The following is a 23,327-nucleotide window of genomic DNA, read 5'->3' on the forward strand; positions in this document are numbered from 1 at the left end:
GGCAGGTGAGAAATGATGGCGGCTTAGATTGGAACAGTCCCAGTGGTAATGGGTAAATCAGTTGATACTGAATATATATTTTGGAGGCATGGCAATAAGACTTCCTAAAACTGGGCCAGAGTTGGAACAGGGAGCCCTTCACTAAGTGCTTTGTGTCAGAGGCATTTCCAACTACCCATTTATGATGCCAGAGTGGTCACAGGCCAGCCTCTTCAGGTGATATTCCCTCTCATGGGCCTTTTATCTCCAAAATGCATGGTGGGATGGTGGACCACATTAAGGCACTGGTGCATTTCATGCTTCTTTGGCTAAATACCACAATGCCCCGAATTGGAATAGCTAGACTTGGAAGGTGGCTCTGTTTTTTTAAAAAGCTACTGAATAATGAATGCCTTGTATAAAATAGGTATTCAATAAATAACTGTTACATTTACTTACTCTGTCACTGGCTTTGTGCACTTACTATAACAACTGGCTTGTTTCCCCCCTGTAAGCTGCCAGTAATAAGGATAGGAGCTGAGTGGGAGGCTGAATTTTAGCTTGCTTTCCTGATGCGCAGTGACAAGTGTGATATCCTTTGCAACTAATAAGGTCAGGCTATGGCTGCTGGCATCTTCTCGTGTACAAGGGTGACCCACCCACAGATGTATAAGATGAACCTGCAAAGTGACTATTCAGACTTCCTGGGACAGAGCAAGCTGAGTGTGGATAACATCAAAGTGAGAGATGTATGAAGACTGTGAACACTGGTGTGTGTGTGTGTGTGTGTGTGTGTGTGTGTGTGTGTACAAAACTCTCTTACTAAAACTAAGAAGTCACCCCTCTTGGTTTATAAACTGATCTCTCCTTTTTCTAAATTGTTTCACAGAAATTAGCACTTTATTATAATTTGTTTTGCAGTTAATCTCTTCTTCCCCTCCTGCATTCACTCAGTGTCTATCCATGGATCAGGCACAGGACAGCACCAAAACCACTATGAGGTGTGAGATGTGACCCTATAATCTCTCATTTATTAATCTAGTGACTCTCAAGTGAACTACAGACTCCCTGAAGGCAAGACTCAGCTCTGATCCTTCTCTTGGACAGCTTCATATAATCAAATAGAAAATAAATTCATGGTGATCTACCTACACAGTGTTCAATGTTAGGCAACTGAAAGAAAGCTTTACTTCAAAGAAGGGGCTGGTAAACTTTCTTCTTTTTTTTAAGGGTCAGATAATAAATACTATAGGCTTTATGGACCACACAGTCCCTGCCACAACTATTCAAGTCTGTCATTTAGAGCAAAAGCAGCCAGAGCCAACCTATAAATAATCATGACTGTGTTCCAGTAAAGCTTTATTTAGAAAAACAAGTGGTGGGCCATATTTGCCCCACAGGCCATGGTTTACCATTCCCAGCTATAGAGAACGAGACAGAGATGAACAGAACACATTACAAAGGGTACAAATGAGGGTTTAAATCAGTGGTTCTTACCCCTTATTTGAGGCATAAACTCCTCTGAAAATATGATTAACCATCTCTGCTGGAAGATGCCTACACAATTCTGTTGTCAGTTCATCAATTCTGCCACTAAATTTATGCATCACTGGACATGTAACAAATCATTCACACAAAGGTAAGGGTGTATCTCCCCACCATGGATGGAAATGATCACATTCTCCCTGAAACTACAATCTGAGGTCCTCATCAGAACCTGGTCACAACTCAAAATCCTTGAAGTGAGCAGGAACTTACTCACACCCTCTTATCTCCTTGGCCCGTTACAAAAGACAGAAAGTTACTCTTTTCTACATACTCTGCCTTCACTTCCTTTGTTCACCAACTGAGCAACACGGCCTGGAACCATCTTCGTCTACTTATTTGATATCGACTTCCAGCCCTCCACTGTGCGCAACATTCTCTCCAAAGGGAAAACTCACCAGTAAGCAGTGCACCGGGTCCCCCCTTAGATCTGTGTCAGGCGCCTGCAGCAAACGCCAGTCTCGGCCTTTGTTATAGGTGATGAAAGTCTTCACTTGGTTGTCAATCTTCTTGTTAGCCAAGAACATTCCCTTTATCCCTGCTACCTGGGAAAAATTGACATGGCTGAAAAATACATCAATTTGAGATGGGATATATTTATTTACTTTAAAAAATTGCCAAATTCAGCTGTGAGCACTTGTCGTGGAGGAAGGAGAGAGTGAGGATGGGGGAAAGGTGGTAAAGCTTAGGTATAATGATTCTCTGCACTGTGGGACACAGAGCAATAGGTCTATGCCCCTTACGGTATGGGTATTGTATTATAATTTTGATAGAAGCTTCTTGTTTCCTCTAAGGTAGGTTGGTGGTAGCTTATAGTGGCCTAGAGTTAAAATCTGGTGCTTTAGTTCTGGTGCTTGGTAAATAAGACATAAACAGGCCCACTTTAATTTTATATTAGGGATAGTACCCATCAAGTTACATACTTTATTTATCTCATTTAATCCTTGTAACAATCCTCTTGGCTAAGTATCACTTACTCTATTTCATATAAGAGGAAACTGAGGGTTATTTAGATAAAGTGACTTCTCCAAGGTCATGCTACCTAAGGTCACACAGATATTAAGTGGCCGACCTGGAATTTTAACTCAGAACTTATGGCTCCACAGACCATGTTCTTAAGGACTGTCTAAACCATTGAGCTATTTACAGCCTTGGGCAACTGAAAAAGGTCAGTTAAAGCTCATGATACAAATACTTTTGCTTTTTTTCTCCCTTTTTTTCCATAAAAAGATCCCTCTATTGAGCCACTGAAATACACTGAACAAAAGAGAAAAGCTTTTAAATGTAAAGAAGCAGTGATTTCCCTAAACTGTCAAAACCATTTCCTCTAACTCCTTGTTCCCACTATAAACCGTCCTTGTTCCCACTATAAACAGTCTTTGTTAATTCCTTGGACAATACGATTGCATTCTCTTTTCCATACTTTGGGAAAGCGGTAATAATTGGTAAGTTGACAAACTGTGCAAGAACAAATCATTAGTGCGCACCATGTTTTCCAAACGTTTTAGAATGTATTAAATGCACTTATACTTATTTTACTCTACTTGGAATTATGACAACCCAGGGAGACTGGGGGCCCATGAGAGAAAGGTCTGAATGCCTGAAACAGCACATTCCAGCACTGGGCGCAGGCCATCTCCCGTAATGTTTGCGGGACCCATGAGGTAGAGTTACAGGCAGCCATATTTTGAGGATAAGGAAACCGAAACCAAAGGAGTGGCTTTGTGAAGCACAGACAGGGAGTAAGTGGACAAGCTAACAAGTATATGTGAACCCATTTAACTTAACTCAGGCCCTTTACATTATAATATAAAAATTTTAATGCAAAAGTGAAAAAACAGCATCAGCCTGGCCATCCAGCAAACACTATGCCCAGTACATAGTGTTTTCATATAGGAAACATGTTTATATAGAAAACTTGGTGTTTTTATATATAAAACGTCTGACACTCACTACAAACCAGCCTAACAGCTATGACCTGGATTCCATGGATGAGGAAACTGAGGTGTAGGCCAATTTTAATTGCTTACAATAACAGAGAGTTGGGGTTCACATGCAGATCTGTCTAACTCCCAGTGTCCTTTTAACAAATATACCTCTGAATTTCTCAACTCAAAGAGGTTGGGTTTTTTTTTTTTAACTTTTTTTAATTGTTTTTATTTGAGAGAGAGAGAGAGAGACATACCACATGAGCAGGGGAGGGTCAGAGAGAGAGGGAGCCACGGAGTCTGATGCCAGGCTCCAGACTTTGAGCTAGCTGTTAGTATAGAGCCTGATACGGGGCTTGAACCCACAAACCATGAGATCATGACCTGAGCTGAAGTTGGATGCTTAACCAACTGAGCCACCCAGGTGCCCCAAGAGGTTGGGTTTCAATCAACAGAATATGTACGTTTTTACCTTGGCTTTTGACACAGTCAAACCTCATTAGTTTGTACCTGCTGATTTGGCATCTGGGGTAATTTAGAGTTGGGCCAACTTCGTACTCCTTTGGAACAACAAGTTTGTTAAGCAAATAAATGGTATACATGAGTAGCTGGGAGGAATACTTTGAACTACTTAGGAAAACAAGCCTCATTTAGGGCAGTCGGCAGCAAGCGGACCATTTCTCATGCGTTGTTGATCCTCAACAAGTGTGCAAAACATAAATTCCAGGAGCACCGTACCTCCCGACAGGGATACATTATTTACAAATAATATTTAGTTATTCACTAAACCCACTCCATAAGGACTGCTCACCAGGGAACCCCATATTGATTTTGCATATGTTCCAGAGGCTGTTGCATATTTAAATATGACTAAACTGCCAGTTCTTTAAAAATTACATTTCATAGATCAGAATTTTCACAAAGTCCTAACTGTTGTCCCTCCAAAGCATACTCATACACAAGAAGCAATGCTGTCTTAACCACTCAACACTTTAGGTTACAATAAATACAGAAGGAATCAAATGATTACCTATTCCAGTAGTTTCATTGCCCATTTCCCTTCCTGCCCTCTCTCTTTTCTTTTTGGCAAGAGTGTCAGAGCAGGGTTATATGTGTTTAGGAGCTGGTTCATTTGATTTGCAGAAGCAGTGACTTTATTGGCCCCTGACTGCTTGGCATTATCAAATGCCACTTGAGCAGAGAGCTGCGCTTTGTAATTCATCTTTGGCAGCCTGGCCTACAGGTTTATCTTGGGGAATAAAAACGTGCCAAAGCAGAGACAATCTGTGACAATAGGGATAGGTCTGGAGTGGGTCTGCTGATTCTCCTCTTGCGGCCAAGGCACTTTAGCTGTGCGAATCCCATTTGTGGTGGCTCTTTTATTTGGTCTGGGCTGCAGAGATGGTCACCCCTGCTCTGAAGTTTCCCATGCTCATCTACTGCTCCTTTTGCTCTGAGCCTGAGAAGTCCATCTCTGTGTGCCTCGGTGCACCTCGATGCATGATGCATGAAGTTCTTCAAGGACTTCTTTGTGACGTCTCGGCCTACGGTTCCTGAAACCGCTACCCTCTTACTTTGGATATCACTCTGGAAGTCAAGGGAGTGGTGTTAGTGCCCTAAATATGTAGTTGTGTGTACAACAGTGTGTCCGGGATCCACTGAGGATGGGGGGACATGTTTATGTTGTGAGAAAAGCTCCCTCGGTATTTACAGTATGTGCTTATTCATGTACAATGAGGGGAGGCTGAGGGATGGGACAGGACAGGAAAAAGTAATAGTCCCGAAGATGTGCCTTCATATAGAAACGGTCTGAGGAAGGTATTCCCATGGGAATGACATCTCACTGCTGGGAGTTGGTCTTCCTTTGAGGAAAGAACTGTTATGTTTTCTACCTTTCTGAATTCTGCACAAAAATGCTGAGCGTGTTGAAAAGCCACTTACCTTTCTTTGCCTTGCAAATGAGGAATTTGATACCAGAAGTCTCAAAGGTAATTAGTTATTATTACTTCATCTCTAATATCATATGAACCCAAATACCATTTTTATTACATTCCAAATATGAAGCGTTACAGCTCAAACCTCAAGCCAACACGAAGCACATCGGCACATTCATTGTGCGGTAGGATGACAGCTCGGGAGTGCCGCCCTCCTTTCTCTTACCTCCCTTGTTCACAAAGGAGGTAACTCCCTTGGATGATATCCTGAAATGTCTCTACCCATACATATATTAAAACCCAACTCCATAAGCTCTTTTCCCAGAAGCCAGAACCCCTTTGTATCCTAACTGTCCCCAACTCTTCCTCTCTTACCTCCACTCTGTCCCCCGTATAGATGATATCATGGCTCACAACAACTGTGTAGCTTTTTAAGAGCATCAGTCTTCCCCCAAAATTCTCCAGGGCCCCTGACATTCCTTATCATGATATAGTCTTCAGCACTTCTCCTGACAGCAATCACACCACAGTCGCCCACTCTAATGTAACTTTTGGATTACCACTCAGTCCACCATACTCTCTTATAAAAACGAATATTAGAAAGGTCGCTTTGTCTAAGACTTATTTACTTTTAATAAAATAGGTAGTAAGAATTCTGCAGAAGAGGATATGACAGCAATAACACTACCCCAAATGTACTGAGTACTTATGAAGTATCAGTCACTACATGGAAGGTTTTGTTAGCATGAGCACATTCATCTCTCATGCACTTGAAATGGCAGAGTCGATGATGTCATCGTTTTACAGGTATGCAAACCAAAGTTTGAATGGGGTCAGCTGCTTCTCTAAGATCATTCCCTAGAGAACCTTAGAGCTGGACTCCAGTTCGATCTGTCTAACTTGAGAGCCCAAACGCTTAATGCTTTGGGCCCTATTATTTCTTCAAATTTCTCAGTCATCCTAAGTATTCTGAAAGAAATGTCATAGATGGAATGTCATACTTACTGGAAGTTGCCTTTTATTCATTCTTCAGTACATTTCCTTAATGGTTATTCAATAAATATTGTTTGAGCATTAACTATTTATCATGCATTCTTCTAAGCACTGATGATAAAGCACCTAGACTGTCTAAGCAACTGTACATTCATTGAACAGATTGTTTCTGAAAGTGAGAATGTGCTCAGTGCTTAGACTTGGGTTTCTTTGGTGATTTTAATGAAGAACCCTATATTCTTCCTTTTTTTTAAATCTGCATCTCTAGAGGGTGCTCTTCTCTCCCAAAATTTCTTTCACATGTTGCACGTGGAGGCTAAGCTGGGAAAACCATTGCACGGGAGTTTTTGCTTGTTTCTGACTCTACTGAGGATTAGGAGATGATTCCTCCCACTCTCTCTGTCTTAGACTTGAATTATGAACCCAAAGTTTCAAAATTTGGAGAGAATAAAAAATGTAAATCAACAAGTGTGGCTAGAAAGAGAACATATCTGTGACCGCAGTTTCTTCTGGTTTTGGAGCCAGGATACTTTTTTATTCTAAAGAGAGAACAGCAGCCAGGAGAGAGACACTCTCGGGGGAAGCGGGGCCAGGGTGACTCTGTAATCAAAGAGCCCACTCCTGCAAAATGTCCAAGTGTTCTTTTCTTCCCTATTGCCTTAACCAGGCAACATTCTCCTCCTAAGGAGAAAGGAAATAGCTTTAAGTACAATTAGACGGTCCATTCTGTGCCCAGTAAGAAGTATGTCCTGGATAGGAAAGCATTTTTCTTGTCTCCTTCCTATGCTGGATTGTAAGAGGCAGGTTTTCCCTATGAAATCAGCATGTAAGTACATAATCACAACTGTTCAGCTTTCTCTTTTAAAGAGGTGCACTCATAATGTGAAGAAGACACTAAGTGTGTAATAGACCATGCCCCACTCACTGGTTATGTCTTCCAGGATGCCCACTGTGCTCACTCACGTATGCACACGTTCTGTGCATTCTCAATTTGCCAGCCAGGTGGCTTGACTCCCAACACAGCCCTTTCCACTTGGCTGGGGTAGACTGTCATTGTCCATTAACCCAAAGTGCTCTTCATCATCATTAATTAACATTCCCTTCCCAGAGGAGGGCGGATATTGTCCAAAGCTGTCAGACCCTCTCTCAGCATCTGTGCCAGATGAATACACTAGGAATCACACGTCTCAGACACACTCGTCACATCTTTTTTGCTCTGGCCACCATCAGGCATGTGGTCCTCTCTTACCCATCCCCACATGATGTCCCTGGAGAATTCGCGCTATTCAGGAATGACAGAATTTTAGAACACTGGTTTTTGGGCTTCTCTTACAGAAACACATCCATTAGACAAAATTGGGAGGCACATGATAGTGCTGCCTGAATTTAGCTCTAACTACAGATTAAAGTGGTTCAGAAGGTGGTGAGTAGGCCAGATCTATCATTTGCAGATTCTGTTTATGCTGGCTTTTCTCTAAGACTGTTTTCTTTTTCTGCATGGTTTCTTCTACTTCTAGGTCAAGTCTAATACTCTTTATCCTGCCTTTCAATGTCTTTTCTTAGGGCTATTGCTAGGCCACTATCAAATACAAGCCCAAATCTTCCTAGAGATACAAATAGGTTGTTGCTAAGAGTCTGCATACTCTACGAGCATCTGGGTGGCTCGGTTGGTTACATGTCTGACTTCAGCTCAGGTCATGATCTCACAGTTTGTGGGTTTGAGCCCCACATCAGGCTCTGTCCTGACAGCTCACAGGTTCAAACCTGCTTCAGATTCTGCTTCTCTCTCTGCCCCTCCCCTGCTCATGCTCTTTCTCTCAAAAATAAATAAACTTAAAAAAAAAGTTTGCATACTATAGCATTTAGATCCTAATTCTGCCACTAGCTTTGTAATCTTGCAAAGATGACTACATTCTGCCTCTATTTACTTATGTTTAAAATGGGAGTAATTAGAGTCCTAGCATCATAAAGTTAATATCCGGATGGGATGAGATAATAATGGAAGGTTCTTTACACAGTGCCTGGCACATACTGGCCCCTGAACTATTATCTATTGTTATTATGATCTTTCATCAACAAAAATCCTTATCTAGCCTTTTTGCTCTGTGGACAACTTTCCTGGTTCACATTTCCAGACTCTTTTGAATGTGATCCATGTTCAATGCCCAAGTGACACTGCAGGAAAATTCTAGCATTTCAGTAATTAAGCCGTGGAAGAAGGGTCACCCAACACTTTGTCGTCATCACTTCCTAGGTCATCACATACGCACATGTGCTTCTAGGGCAGACAGAGCCACTTTTGTTGTAAGGTTCTAATGTGTGTATAAGAACATAATGATTGATGTTAATGAGGAATGTGCTTCCTTCTGCATTTCCCACAAAGACTCATCAACAGTACATCTCCTTGACTGACGGGCTCCTACAGCTAACATGCCCCAGTTTGCCTCTGCTGAAAGAGCTGAAAGAACAAACAGCAATGGCACGTAGCTGGTGTGCAGAAGCAGACAAGTGAAGAACTCACGTCGTCCTCCTCAGTCACCGCCAAATGCGAGCAGATGTGCCCTCCATCTATTCTATCTTTGTCACCCCTACCTCATACGTTGCTCATCTTGCTCCTTATTAATTCATTTATAGATTTTCTTACTTTTCATTTATCTCTTAGCACTCATCATCCATTGCAATTCTCCTGGGAGATTCATGCTGCATGGCTTTCAGCTTCCTGCTAGCCAGAACAATCAGATTTAAGGAACGTTTGTGCCAGGTTCCCTGTTAGCCAATATTCTTTCTTTCTAGGTAATCAGCAGACACGGCACCGCCGTTCTGATCACATCAATTTCAATGCAAGTTGCTGTGAACTGTCAGGCTAATAAAACCAAAGACTCTTCTTCGCCGGCCCCAGGATGCAGAACACCTTTACATAATGCAGTCACACCACTGCTCAGAGTGATGGTAATAAGAGCCAGCGGTATCCCTACAGAGAGTCAGCTGCGGGAGAGACACAAAGGGGAAGCACAAGGATTAACCAAGAAATGGTTTGCCGTGTCTAGAAGTGACCTCTTTCCTTTTCTCTCCCATACCTGTTAGCAATGTTTGAATTCAGAGAATCATTCATGAAAACAGATGTAAATAACAGAACATTGCAAAGTCACTCCTGTCCAAAGCTGTCATCTTTTCCATCATCAAGGGGCCAATTAAAATGGTCTCTGTTTTGGTAGAAAACAAAATTTATCCAAAATCAAAAACAAACAAACCCCCCCCCCAAGCCCCCTATTCCACAATGAACTGAAAAGAGGAGAGAAGTTAATCAGAAAGGGAAAAAGTGCAACCTGCAAATCCAAAAATATTTTCATGAGAAAAAGACAGGGTCAAGATCAGGGAAGCAAACTGGGTGATCTGGGCAGCTACTTTGATTTCTTACGAGACTCCTGAAGCAAGATATTTCCATTGTAAGTCCTGGATCAAGGCACGAAAATGCATGGCATTTCAACAAAACACATTTAAAGTTTAAATGTTTGTAGGACACTTACAAATGAGGAAAAAAATGTGGCAATTTATGCTTGTTTATAACAAGACAACTAGTTGGTGCTAAAGAATTACTATGGCCATGCTAAGTACAATACGGGAAGCAACAGAGATCCAAAATTGTACAAGTGTGTTGGATATACAAACAATATGGGTAGATTTTAAGACTACAAGAATAGAACACTGCATTGGGGCTTTAACTTACTGGACTATAATATGAATTATCCTATCTATAATTTGTTGAGCATTGCTGTGTTTCTGGCACGGTTCATGGTACGTTAAGATTAAGGTAAGTAAACTTCAGAGAAATCCTACCAGGTAGATACTATGTATATCTCCGTATTGTAAGCAAGGAAACTGAGGCTTGGAAATTACTGGCTTTGTCTCTAGAATACACACACATGGCAAAGCTAGGATTTAAATCCAGTCAACCTGAATCCAAAATTTATACTTGAAGTCACAAATTTTATCCAACACAAATTTGAAACTAAATAACCAGAATATGTAAATGTTTTTGAGAATTCATGTTCAGTTTTAGGCTGAGATATATGATACTATATTTATTTGGAACATGGGCAGGAAATGAGTGGAAAAAACTTGTGAATGTGTAAAAAAAAGTATGCAGTTGATTTTTCTAAATATATACACACAAACTAAGTCCCTGCTAGTCTGCGCTCTGAACGGGACACACAGTTTGTTAACGTGAATTTATACATACAGAGAAGTTAGATACCAGAAGAAAATTCCCAAGAGCTCCTAAGGAGAAGAGGGATAGACAGCATGAAAAGGAATAACAGCAGGAGGTTTAAATTTCTTAAGTGAAGTTGGTTCCTTTCTTCGACTTACTGGGTATCATTCCCTTCCATCTTGTTATATTAAGCCACCTCTTGACTCTATGAACTCCTACGCAACCAAATGACAGCATCATTATGACTGTACGTATTTGAATCCACTTTAGATTTTTTCTTTCAGGGAGGATATATGTATATGATAAAGGCACTTCCCAAATTCTGAATACATTTTGTAATGGCTCATTATAACCTATTATATGTTTTTATTTATTTATTTATTTTTGAGAGACAGAGATAGAGTGAGCAGGGGAGGGTTAGAGAGAGAGGGAGACACAGAATCTGAAGTAGGCTCCAGGCTCTGAGCTAGCTGTCAGTACAGAGCCTGATGTGGGGCTCGAACCCACGAACCGTGAGATCATGACCTGAGCCGAAGCCGGGCACTCAACTACCTGAGCCACCCAGGAGCCCCATCATTATAACCTATTATAAATCCTTCATAGTGCAAGGTAAGACTGACAAATGGCTAAAATTCATCCCCAAATAGCAGCTTTCTTTCTACTAGCTGTGCTTTCTAGCTGTGCTTTAAATGCTTAAATGTGCTTTAAGTATTGGTATTTATTATGAAAGCTAACTGATCCAACAAATATGATTTTATTTTGTACCTTGGCCATTGTGAGAAACAAAGGGCCATAGTTCTCTTAGGAGAATACAGTAAACTTTGATTTTTGTCTCTCCCTACCCCTTCCCACTTAGGAGAGTAAGACCTACACTTTTGTCTCACTCATTGGCCCTCTGAGAGGATGACATTTAGTCATTGGATGTGATCGAATTAGAAAGGTATTCAGGTCCAGGGCACCTGGGTGGCTCAGTCCATTAAGCATCTGACTCTTCATTTGGCTCAGGCCATGATCTCACAGTTCATGAGACAGAGCCCCAAGTTGGCCTCTGCTGACAGTGCAGAGCGTGCATGGGATTCTCTCTCTCTGCTCCTCCCCGCCCTCTCTCTCTCTCTCTCTAAATAAACAAACATTAAATAAAAAGGTATTCAAGTCCAACAGGAGCATCTTCTGATCCAATGCAGAGATGTCTCCCTCTTTCTTTCTTCAAAGAAAAAGGGAACACGCCCTCTATCCCTTTGCTCATAATCCGACACCCTGTCCACCCTTCAAGATTAGTTTCAAATTTCACATTAAGATCACTCTTGTTCAAATCTTTCAATTGTTTTACTGCTTCCCCAGACACTCTCTCTAGGTCTTCTGAGACTTAATGGCCTGTGGACTTTGTCAAAAAAGAATTCCACCCACGGGTGTTCTGTGGATTAAAAATTAAGCAATACAAATGTTCTACAAATCCCTTCCTCTCCCGAATGAAATGAGGCCACGTAAGGAACTATTAAGGAAGATGCTTAAGGGAACAGCCAATGGTAGACCTTCTCCTCCGGTCCAGGCACTAGAGGGGCTCGGGACTCCACATGCCTTGTGACATACCTCATAGAGGTCAATCATGATGTTGCCCTCAGGACCTCTGCTGCTCTGAACATTCTCCAAGGCCAGCGTGAAATAGACACCCCGGGTGTCTGAGATGTAGAGGTTGTATGTGTCATTTTGGTTCCATTCTTGCACTGCAGCGAACACTTGGTTCTCATCTGTGCTGATGACATGCATGTCCTGAAGAAAGACAGAAAATGAAGAGGTCATACATTGACATGGCATGTGTCCAAGACAGTGGAATCTCATGAAGACTAACAGGAGAGGCACGTAGGCACTCTAGCGGAAGACAGAAATTTTCCTTCTTTATATTTGTGAAATAATAATTGATCAGGTTAGTGTTAACCATGCATTTCCTTTGTCATTTGTGGAGTTAAGCAGTAAGGTCATGAGAAACGCTTGGTAGCTCACTTATAATTTAGTTACTTCATTAGATAATTGAAGAATACTTTCTCAAATGTGACTTCGGAGAATCAGTCATCTTGATATACTTGCCAGGCACAAACATGGTATGTTCAGAAGGCTTATGTGGGCCAAATATGAGGAAAAGTTGGAGAGACAGAGAGAAAATGGACAAGCCCTGCACCTGTCAGCGTGGTCCATGGGCCACCAGCCTGGCCATCACCTGCAAGCGTGTCAGACACATAGAATCTCAGGCTTACCTACTGAATAAAAAGTCTGCACTTAAATAAAATCTCTGACTGATTATTATACATGTGAATGTTTGGGAAAAACTGCCCAAGGCTCGGCAACTCCCAGAAGCCCCCGAGGAAAACATTCACCTGAGAACCCCAGAGCACTAGTCTTCACATCAACGACTGCTCAAGGACTTGGTGGTTTATCTAAACCTTTACTCTGTCTGAGAAGTGCAGTGGAAAAGCTCAAGTGAGAAAGGGAAAAAAGTAGACTGCTTAACTGATGATGCTTTCAGACTCTGGTAGTCCTGGAAGATAAAAATAAGGCAAAGATAATGTGGAAGCAGTGAGTAGATGTCCCTGAGGTGGGAATTCCAAATCCTTCCTTCCCCATTCAGAACTCCAGAGAAGCAGATGATATTCAGGGGAAGGGTGACATAAACCAAGGCTTGCTGTCTCCCATGCACATGCTCTTGGTGGCCTTTCACCCTTTTTTGCCCAAGGCAGCAGACACTGGCTTAAGTCTCAAAAACCAAAAATAGAAACCAAACCAAACCAAACAAACCAGAATTAAATGGAAGCACAAAGACAGAAGAACAATATGGCAAGATTCTTGGCCTTTGGGTAGCTTAATACTCAAATCTTCCCAGATGGATCCTCCTCCATCCTTGAAAAGCTCTGGGAGATCTTTCAATCCTCTTTGGCAAGAATTCCAGTGCTAGAAAATTCTGCCTAATTTCTAATTTAAATTTCTCATTGTAATATATGCCCCGGTTCTCTCAATCAAACAAGGGCAATTCAGCTTGGACTCTACTCTAAATGTACAGGAGCAAGTCTTCCCCTCCTTTACCGTGATCACAGTGAACTCCTATGACCCCAGAAGGGAGAGGTCATTATGCAAAGAGCTTCATATTCCTTCATCCCTACTAGGTACCACATATTCTAGGGCTTGGTACGTTTTTATAAAAAGAATACAGAGTGGGAAGCCAAAAATGAATCCTTCTCATTAATTCATGCTGGGTCAATAATGCACACTTATGTTTGGTATGGAAATTGGCCATTGCTTATATCAGCCAAATTAGTCTATTTCCATTTCTCTTGATAACTATAGCTTGATGTTCTTTGACAAACACCCTCATTTTTCTCAGGAAAATTTCCTCCGTGTACTCAGACTTTGCTACTTTCTTCCACTTTCAGTACCAGAAATAAGAGTGCTGAATATCCGATGTCCCTAACCACAGTGGTTGGATCAGTGATGGGTATGTAACACAAAGTCAATAAGACACAATTATATAATGACTGTGGCATTATTAGGAAAAATAAATAAATATCTCTCACTATTAGTAAGAATTAATAAAATAAAACAAAATAAAATAATAAAATAAAGAGTCTAGATCTAATGGAGATATATCTTAGAGGCAGGGGATGAAGATAGTCCTGAAGAAAATAGACTCAAAAGGAAGAGAGGCCACATTCTGTGAATGTCTTTGGGTCTTAGATTGTGGACAGCTAAGAAGCCGGTCCCACCTGTAAACCTTTCAGTTAGAGAGAACACCAGAACAAAACGGTTAAAAGAATGGACTTTGAAGTAAAACTACTTGAGTTCAGTTCCTCCCTCTGTAATTTATCTGTGTGAACTAAACTCTGGGCCTCAGCATTTCTACCTGTAAATGATGTGGGTCCTCCATGGAGCTGTGAGAATTAAATCAGTCACTAAGTGTTACCCGTTTATAGTAGCCTGGCATGTAGCATCTGCTCCACAGCTATTTTCAATGACACAGCCCTTAAATCCCCTCTGTTGATTATGCAAGGTTTATGTGGCCTTTCTTTTCACTGCAAATGTTGGGATGCTAACCAGTATACTTAATAAAAAGTGGTTCATGCAAGAATTTTGCTTCTTTTGAATGGAGAAGATTAGCTACGGAAATTAGCCCAAGGGCCATTCAACCACTGTGGCTTTCTTTCTGTGGCTTCCCATTTCCTAAAGGACAAAGACCCAAATCCTTATGCGGGCATTTATGAGTCCTCAAATAACTACTCCTAATTCATGTTCACTCATTAGCAAGATGCAGTATCTTCCCTGGATTCATGTTAGAATATTTAAGCACAGATCTGGCCCCTACATACCTATTTCCCGCCTTTGTGCCTTGAAGGGAACTTGTGTACTGGTGAATCTCTGAAGTCTGGGTCACCAGAGACATCTCGTTAATAAATGCTAGGGACTAGATAGAGTACATCAGGTGTGCTATACCAACTCACACAAATTTTTATTTTGTAGATTCAGAACTAAAACAGTGCCTCAAGGTCACCTAGAGAACCAGTTGCATAACAATGGTAAATTCAAGTGACCATCCCTAGATAGGGGCCAAGATCAGATCTCTCTCTCCCTACAATCCAATTATATTGAAGAGACTTAAGAAATGATGTTGGTTGTAGGAATCGGAATGGAAAGATCTGACGTATTTAAATGTCATCTTTCTTGTTAATTCATGACTACATCCCCCTCTATCAGGTAAATCTGCTCTTTCTATCCGGAATGATACTTTATATGTGATGGGTTTACTGAGACACAAACTTTTAGACAAGAAGTGGCCTTTGAGATCTTCTACTAGAGTGTTTCCCAAAGTCTGTTCCACAGGACACCAGCATTATTGGATTTTAAAGACTTTTTTTTTTTAAAGTGGATCCCTTTGCTAATGTTTTGATTAATGATAAATTATATCATTTTCCTTCTCAAAGGATATCCTAGAGCCTTCGACACCAGTGATCTATCATTACTCTCAAGGCAAGGAACATAGAATGGAATTTATATTTTTTAAACTTATTTGATCATAGAGCAAATTTTTGTGAGGCATCTCTAAGGATATTTGTTTTTTTAAAAATATAATTTGTTAAACTGGCTTCCATACAACACCCGGCACTCATCCCAACCAGTGCCCTCCTCATTGCCAAGGATATCTGATCCAGAGTAACATTTATTTTATTTTAAAAATGTGAAAACAAACAAACAAAAACCAACCAACAAACAAAAAACAGAGAAAGAAATAGATAAGCCAGTCCACAGTTTCACAGCAGGTTAGTGACCGGTGTAGGTCTGGAATCTAGGCCTCCTTCTGTGAATCAAACAGCCTCTGCACCACCCATGCCCTGGATCCCATCGATCTCCCACCACACAGACAACCAGATCTATACTGATAATAATATTACCTTGCTTTTATGGAGTATCTGTCCTCCAAAGCGCTTGGAGCACTTTCATATGTATTGCCTCGTTATCTCACTGGAGGAGCTCAGAATGAGCTCCAAGTAAGTTCAGGGGGAAGGCTTCCCTACGGCTCCTGGTCAGGGGCTTTCATGCTTTTAATAGCAGCAGCAACATTAAAGTCTCCCCACCCCGCTCTCTGATCATCATTAGCATTTTATTATTATTATTATTAACTTAACACAGCTCAGGGTAACCATAGTCTTTCAAGAGCTGATACAAAGCCAGAGGATGATTAGAGAAAACTTGAACATGAAACTGCTGGTTTGTGTCGATTCCTCTGCTGGGCATGAAGCTTTGTTCCTTTCCAGCCAAGGCAGCCCTGGCTTTGATAGAAGGCCATTAAATACATGCGCCTTTCCCAAAGATCCCCCCCACCCAAGCTGAGGCTTCTCTGTGAAGGCGGAATGGGATTGTAATGAGGCATCTCATTTCCTTAAATAAACATCTGCTTGGACCACATAATACATTCATTGGCTGTACTGACTCCTATTTTTCTGGAAAAAAGTTAAATTAATCATTGCATTCTACCCTCATATCTCGCATCAGGCTAGTAATGGAGCGTGCTCATCTGGAATAGCAAGGGGAGAGGACAGACGGCAGATTGAGGTTCAAAGTACAACTGGCTAGATGTCACTGGGGGCAACTGTCAACAGCGATATCTATGTGACATGACGGCTATGAACAAGCAATGCAAAGTACGCATTTTTCCTAACACTCCAACAACAGGTCTGATGTTTCTTTGGTTTTAAACTACCATTTCCGGGGCTCTTTGGTCCATAGGACTTTTCCTTTTGATGGCCCTCCAGTATATCCAAATTTGGGGGGATCTGCTAACTTCTAATAGTACACTATTAATTTATTTCAAGAGAAGAATGCTAGTTTGGGAGCTCAGGAGAGTTGAGTACCGGCCTCAGCTTTGCTACAAACAGCATTTGGTTTGGCCCAGACTTATTCCACTTGGAATACATTCCCAGGAGCTAAAACAAGATGAGTGACTCACATCTGCTGCTTCCTGATTTGTTCTCGATTCCCACATGCCTCTTGAGCAAGAGCATCTCCCTGCATTGAGTTTAATTCTTATTTTTAAAAGTGTAAACCTTGCAAGGTAACTACTGCATTTGCTGATCAATCAAAGAAGTTACAGTTTATTTCAGCACTCAAGGTGGGGGGGGGTGGTGGTAAAGAAGCCAAAATGGCCCTGCTGGACTTAGGAGGCACGATCACATCCCTCCTGGACCTTCCTAAAAGATTATCCAGGGTAATTTTAACAACACTCAGATCTAATTTTACATACGGACTTTCCCCCAGTCTCATCCAAGGCACGACTCCAAAGTTGTAGCTTGTCTTTTTGTAAAATACTTCAAACCAAATCAAGAGCAAGGAGCATTTAAATATATACAAGCCCAGAAATAGAGTTCTAGGCAATTACCACTGTCATTAATCTCTTAGCTGCTGGAAATAATAATAACTACTAACATTGATATTGTTCATGGAGTCAACAGTGTGATTTAACGTGTGTTATTATCCTGAAGGGGTTGATGTCTCAGCCCACTTTACTACTGTTACACCTAGAGCCAAAATGATGGCCAAGAAGAATTCTGCCTGGAGAAGCCAGAGCAACTGGGTACCATTTCCTGTCCTGGAAGAAGAGACCCACAGTGTCCTTGTGCTGTGTCTATCACATGATTCTCTGGCAGCTAGCTGATGTTGGGCCAGCATAGCATACTACAAAGTCACGAGCAAAAAAAACACAAGGTAAAGAGTCATGAAAACTCAGTCGAAAAAAGTTCTCTGTGTTCTGTGTCTAACCGAAAGGTTTCAAAACTGAGCTACAACTATATTTAAACCTACGCTGCCCCTTCATACAGCTGTACACACCTCCCTTGCTCTCAGATCAAGGCACAATGCATTAACTATTTCAGACCACAAATCCACGGCTCTCAAGTCAGTATGACCTCCACTAGGTGGCGCTCCATATTAACACAGTTCTTCAGTGTTTCTGGAAAAGAGCCCAGGGATGTCAGCAGTTGTGGGTCTTTAACTTGTCTGTCATTATTTTCAAAGGAGTATGTCTTTGGGGAGGTTCAAAAAATTAGCTGTACCTCAGAACTCTAAAGACAGCCAGTATCATAAGCTCTGTTGAGAAAGAAAGCAGAGGTTGGATGCCACATAGATGTACCACCTCTCAATAGTTAATTACAATAAAATGGGATAGAAATGTGTCACGTCTGTTGTACTGACATAATACCCAAAGCATATTTTCTGCCTTTCTAGAATACCAATACATATTTCTTGAAAAGTAAAAGCAAATCAGTTAACAGTTTATTTAGATGCTCCTGTAGCAAGAATTCCAGAGAGAGAGAGAGACAGAGACAGAGAGAGAGAGAACTTGAAAAGTAGTCATGGGTGTTGAGAAGAGATAAATGGATACAAGAGACTGAAAAGATCCTTGGGAAAGCGCTGAGGGCAAGAATGTGTGAATTGAAGAAAATACTAAAATGAAGAAATCCATTCAGCTCATACCTTGGGCAAAGCATACTTGGGCAGCTTCATTTGGGCAAACGCATTCCTTCGGTAGGACACGTAGTAATGCGGCCGTCCTCCTGACGTCAGCTGGATCATAAACACAAGAGTTGTAAGAGGAGCTACTTTAATAGTTCCAGGCCCTAGAAAAACAGCCAGGAATGGAAGGGGGTAGCTTTCAACCCAACAGTGTAAATGGCATGATGGACAAGGGCAAAGAACTAGAGCTCCATCCGAAAACAATGTATACGGTGGTATCTGGTGCATGTGAATTGGTCTGAGGCCCAACCTAACCCACTGGATGAACAAACGATTCTTCGATCTGCACCTGGGGCTCAGAAACAAGGAACCATTTCCAGTTTCTTTTTATTTTTCTTTTCTTTTGTGTTTTTAATGATACAAGCCTCAGAGTATATTGGCTTAATGTCCATAAGCAGTCCCCAGCTATCCAGCCCACGACTATGGCCCTGCAGACAGGTCCCCAGGACACTTCAGAAGGAAATGCCGCGGGTCAAGCAGTGGCAGAGCTGGAGCCTCTCATCTCTGAGATGAGAACTCTGTGTGATGCTGTCACATTGACGAATGTGAGCAGGTCTCACACAGCAGTGCTGCCGACACATTAGATGGAAAGCCAGCCAGGATCATGGTCCAAAATCATTATAGATCTCTATCTCCCAGAAGAGAACTCCGAGCTACCTCTCCAAGTCTGTCCAGCACATACAGCCCAGTGGACCCCGTGGATGTGAGGGAGGGCAGAAGGGGTGCGGGCTCCACCCAGCATGAGCACTATTTAGTGGAGGGTCAACCGCTCCACTGTCAGTCTCTCTCCCCTTCGTAGTCACTGTTTTTCCCCAGCTTTGTGGAGAGGTTATTCACATATAAGTTGGTAACTTTAAAACGTACAATGTGATTTGATACATGGATACACTGCAAAATGATTACCACAGTAAGGTTAGTTGACACGTCTATCCCCTCATTTAATTATATCTTGTGTGTTGTGAAAAGATTTAAAACCTACTGTCTTAATAACTGTCAGGCATATAAGACAATATTGATAATTATAGTCACTATGCTATATATACGTTAGATCTACAGAACTTATTCATCTCATAGCTGGAAATGTGTACCCTTTGACCAACGTCTCCCCACCTCCCAACCCCTGGCAAGGACCATCTAGTCCATATTTCTGAGTTGGTGGAACCACTTTTCATCCATGTAAATATCTGGAGTTGGAATCAGTTGGAGTTTGCATACTCAGATTGCATCAACTAATGCTGTAGGTGAAGGGCCATCAGACACATACACAAGTGACTGGCAACTTGTCTTATTCACCATGACTGGCCCAGGTCGCCTCTTAGCCCGAGTGATGGGTACAGGATCTTGTTCACAGTGTCATGGGTTGAAAATACAGGACATTTTAAATGCAGAATTGATTCTCATTGGTAAGTCATGTATGCGGATTATAAATCATTAGAAAACAGAAAAGGTTCCTGGGAAAAACAGTGATTGAGAAATGAATTATAGATAGAACCAAAACATGTAACCATTTTAATGTTGCTTGATAATTTGATACTGAAGTTATCAGGGTACTCATTACTCATTTTCCCAACAACAAAATGAAGTGTGTGTGTATGTGTGTGTAATTATTTGTGAAACATTCTAAGAGTGCAGAGGTTGATGTTGTGCATTTTGAACATTTGTTTCCTCAAAACATGGGATTGAATATTCTGAACTATGATTTCTTGTCCAAATAAATGTATGTGTTAAGAACATGTCTCAATCATAGTGAAATTGTGTATGTGTATACATCTATATAATGTGTACAAAAGTAAATATATGTAACAAATATATGTAAATATAGTATACACACACCTAAGTATTTAACAGTTTATCTCTGTCACTCTTACCATGGGAAGCAATAAGTGAAGTCTTTAAGCTTAACTAATAACTAAAATCACTGTCCAAACAAACATAAAATTTTCCTTAAATGCTGAAAAGCAGCAAAGCATACTCTCCCCTCCTGTCTCTTCTAACCACTTTCTCTCAAAAGGTTTCCCACTCTTTTCAGGAGAGAAAAACCCGACCGCCTACACCTCCTCCACTTCTTACCCTAATCACAGTCAGAGCCTGACAATAATGGCTGATTAGTCTCCACCTCACCTCGCCCCTGCCTCCTACCACCTCCAGCCACCCCGCGGCTTCCTGTTCCCATCTGTTTCTCTATTTTTAAGGTAAGTATTGAGGAACAGGCTGACTGGCTGCCTCTTCTGACAGGAGGAGTCTGACATATCAGTTCAGTCTCCCTGAAGGCAGAGGAAGGGTGAACACAAGTGCGCATCATTCTGGAGACAACCTTCATCCTCTAAGCTGGACCTCCACGACCACGTGTGGATAAGGTCCTCCAGATGCTGCTCACAGGAGCAAATTCATATTCCATCAGCAGAGAAGCTTCGGCACTTGGTAATGTTCCTTTTGTCAAAAAGATAATGATTTTTTTCCTTCCCTTTTTTTTACCCTCAAGGGAGGGTAAGCAGGCGTAGGCGGCTGCATTAGGGACAGAAGCAGGAAAGAGAAATATCCGAGACAATCAACAGAAGTGGATCTTTCATACCTGGACAAACACATAATCATCCTGGACAATCAAAGAGTCTGGGTCAATGTAGCCTGGGAAAGGTTTATTTCTGTTGGCCTCTGTGCAGTTCTGCATTCGGCAAGTTAGGTATTGTGAATCTGAAAAAAAAAAAAAAAAGGGTAAGGGGAATGTATACACACAGAGTATTACACTCAGAGTGGACATTCTCTATTTCTCTTGCTATCTCCAATTCTTTAAACAAATATCACATTCTTTAACTGCATTATTTTTTATCATTATTATTATTAAAAGTGGTATCATTATTATTTTGCTCACTCCTTTTTTGTGAGAGCATGAATGGCAGAGAGGGGCAAAGGGAGAGAGAATCTTAGGCAGGCTTCACGCTCAATGCAGAACCTGACAAAGGGCTTGATCCCACGAGCTTGGGATCATGACCGGAGCCAAAATCAAGAGCCGGACACTCAGTCAACAGAGCCACCCAGGTGCCCCTTTATTTTACCCACTTTCTATCAACACGATCATCACCATGCCCCATCACCTCCACCAAACCTTGCCATCCTGGAAAACTAAGTGCTCATTAATTAATTTTCCTCTCCCAAACCTAAAATATTTTTTAAAACTGGCAATAATATTGGTGATTTTCCTAATGATGTTTTTGCATTTGTAGGCTCTTCCTCCACACTTCGACCTTTGACCCACAAGCAGGGAAACATGGATATAACATGTATTCACCAGCCATCTCATGCAAGAAGTTATAAACATTGTTTTAACTGTAAGACTCCATGTCGGGATAAAGGCTTTTATTCTAGTAATAATTGTAAGTGAAACAGAACAGAGAGGAGATTCCTTGGGTCCAAACGTTTGTTCTCATTGTACAGATGAGAAAACCAAGACCTTGAATCCTACCTGAGACTTGACAGTGGATGGTAAGCCTATCAGTTACGGCAACTCTTCTGTACGTTTGATATCTACGGTGGAGGGGCTGTGTATCGGGGTGGCTGTCTTGGTTTTTCAGCCACAACTCTTCCGCTCTCTCTACTAATCAGATGTCACTTCATACTTAAAACTCTGCGTCCTTGGATTTAAAATAAATTCAAATCCTCTACCACCCACCACTCTAATGTCCCCATATGCTAATTCTCTTCTTCTGTGATTCTTCTAATCTGGCCTCCTTTATGTTCAGAAATTTGGCTAAACTTATAAGACGTTTCATTTTTATTCCCTCTGCCTAACATGCTTTTCCCCTAATTGTTCGCAAAGAAAGTTCTAGATTTCAGTCCCCTATTGTTTCTGAGGGTCTTCCATGAATATGGGTCACACACCATTTTGTTAATTCCCTCCATTGAATTTATCACAATATAAAATTAGCTCTTCCTTATTTATTTCTGTCTCTACTAGAATATAAGCTTCTTGAAGATAGTGACTGCTTTCTCTTGTTGTTCACAAACTGTCAGGTACTAATATTGTTCAATGGACATATTGGGAAAAAACTAAGTATTCACTGGAATGTGCCATTTTATTTGGAATATATCTTTTTGAATGAAGAAGAAAGTTATTTCACTTTTTTTGATGCTTAACAAATGGATGAATTTATTGTTAGGATATCAGAGATGTATAAAGAAATCCACTCATCCAAATTAAAAAAAAATGAGATGAAGATTTGGATGAAATGGGGGTAGGCAATAGTGTGGCACTGGATGTGAGGATTCACAAATGACCACTCAAGGACATTTCCAGGACCCTCTTTACCTAAGGAACTTGGGTAAAATCTGTATTCTAGAAGGCGGACCACTAGGGGGCGGCATGCACATTTGCTGCATCTGACCAGAGACCTGTAACTGCTGGAGCTCTTATGAGACTGGGGGTGAGCTTTATTCACATCATTCCTCCATCCTGCTGCCCTGTGTGGGGGTGCGACGGCTCTGAAGTACTTTGAGCAATCTAGCCGTGGTGAAAGCATCTCGGAAGATGAACTAAAGAAGAGGCATCTACTCACTCTTATCTCCTTTCTCAAACATTCTTAGAGTTATGTCTTAGGGCACAACTTATGGTATTTCTCCTTGAAGACAATTTCTGGGAGTCAGTCCTTGCCAGAATCATCCTCCTGCCCTTTATAACATGCAAAGTCTTCACCT

At 41.3% G+C, this 23,327-nt stretch overlaps 1 protein-coding gene across 1 annotated transcript in view; it reads right to left on the reverse strand.

Annotated features, from left to right (window-relative positions):
- The window catches only part of SORCS1 (sortilin related VPS10 domain containing receptor 1), a gene marked incomplete at its 5' end in the record, with an annotated part of 502,465 nt that overhangs the window by 102,284 nt on the left and 376,854 nt on the right, over window positions 1-23,327 (reverse strand). The window contains 4 exons of the mRNA XM_029920325.1: window positions 1,923-2,069; window positions 12,180-12,359; window positions 18,600-18,689; window positions 21,211-21,329. Coding sequence (XP_029776185.1) covers window positions 1,923-2,069; window positions 12,180-12,359; window positions 18,600-18,689; window positions 21,211-21,329 — 536 coding nt within the window. The remainder of the gene's footprint in view (window positions 1-1,922; window positions 2,070-12,179; window positions 12,360-18,599; window positions 18,690-21,210; window positions 21,330-23,327) is intronic.

Source organism: Suricata suricatta, chromosome 2 (genome assembly GCF_006229205.1).
Source record: "Suricata suricatta isolate VVHF042 chromosome 2, meerkat_22Aug2017_6uvM2_HiC, whole genome shotgun sequence".
Classification (NCBI taxonomy): Eukaryota; Metazoa; Chordata; class Mammalia; order Carnivora; family Herpestidae; genus Suricata; species Suricata suricatta.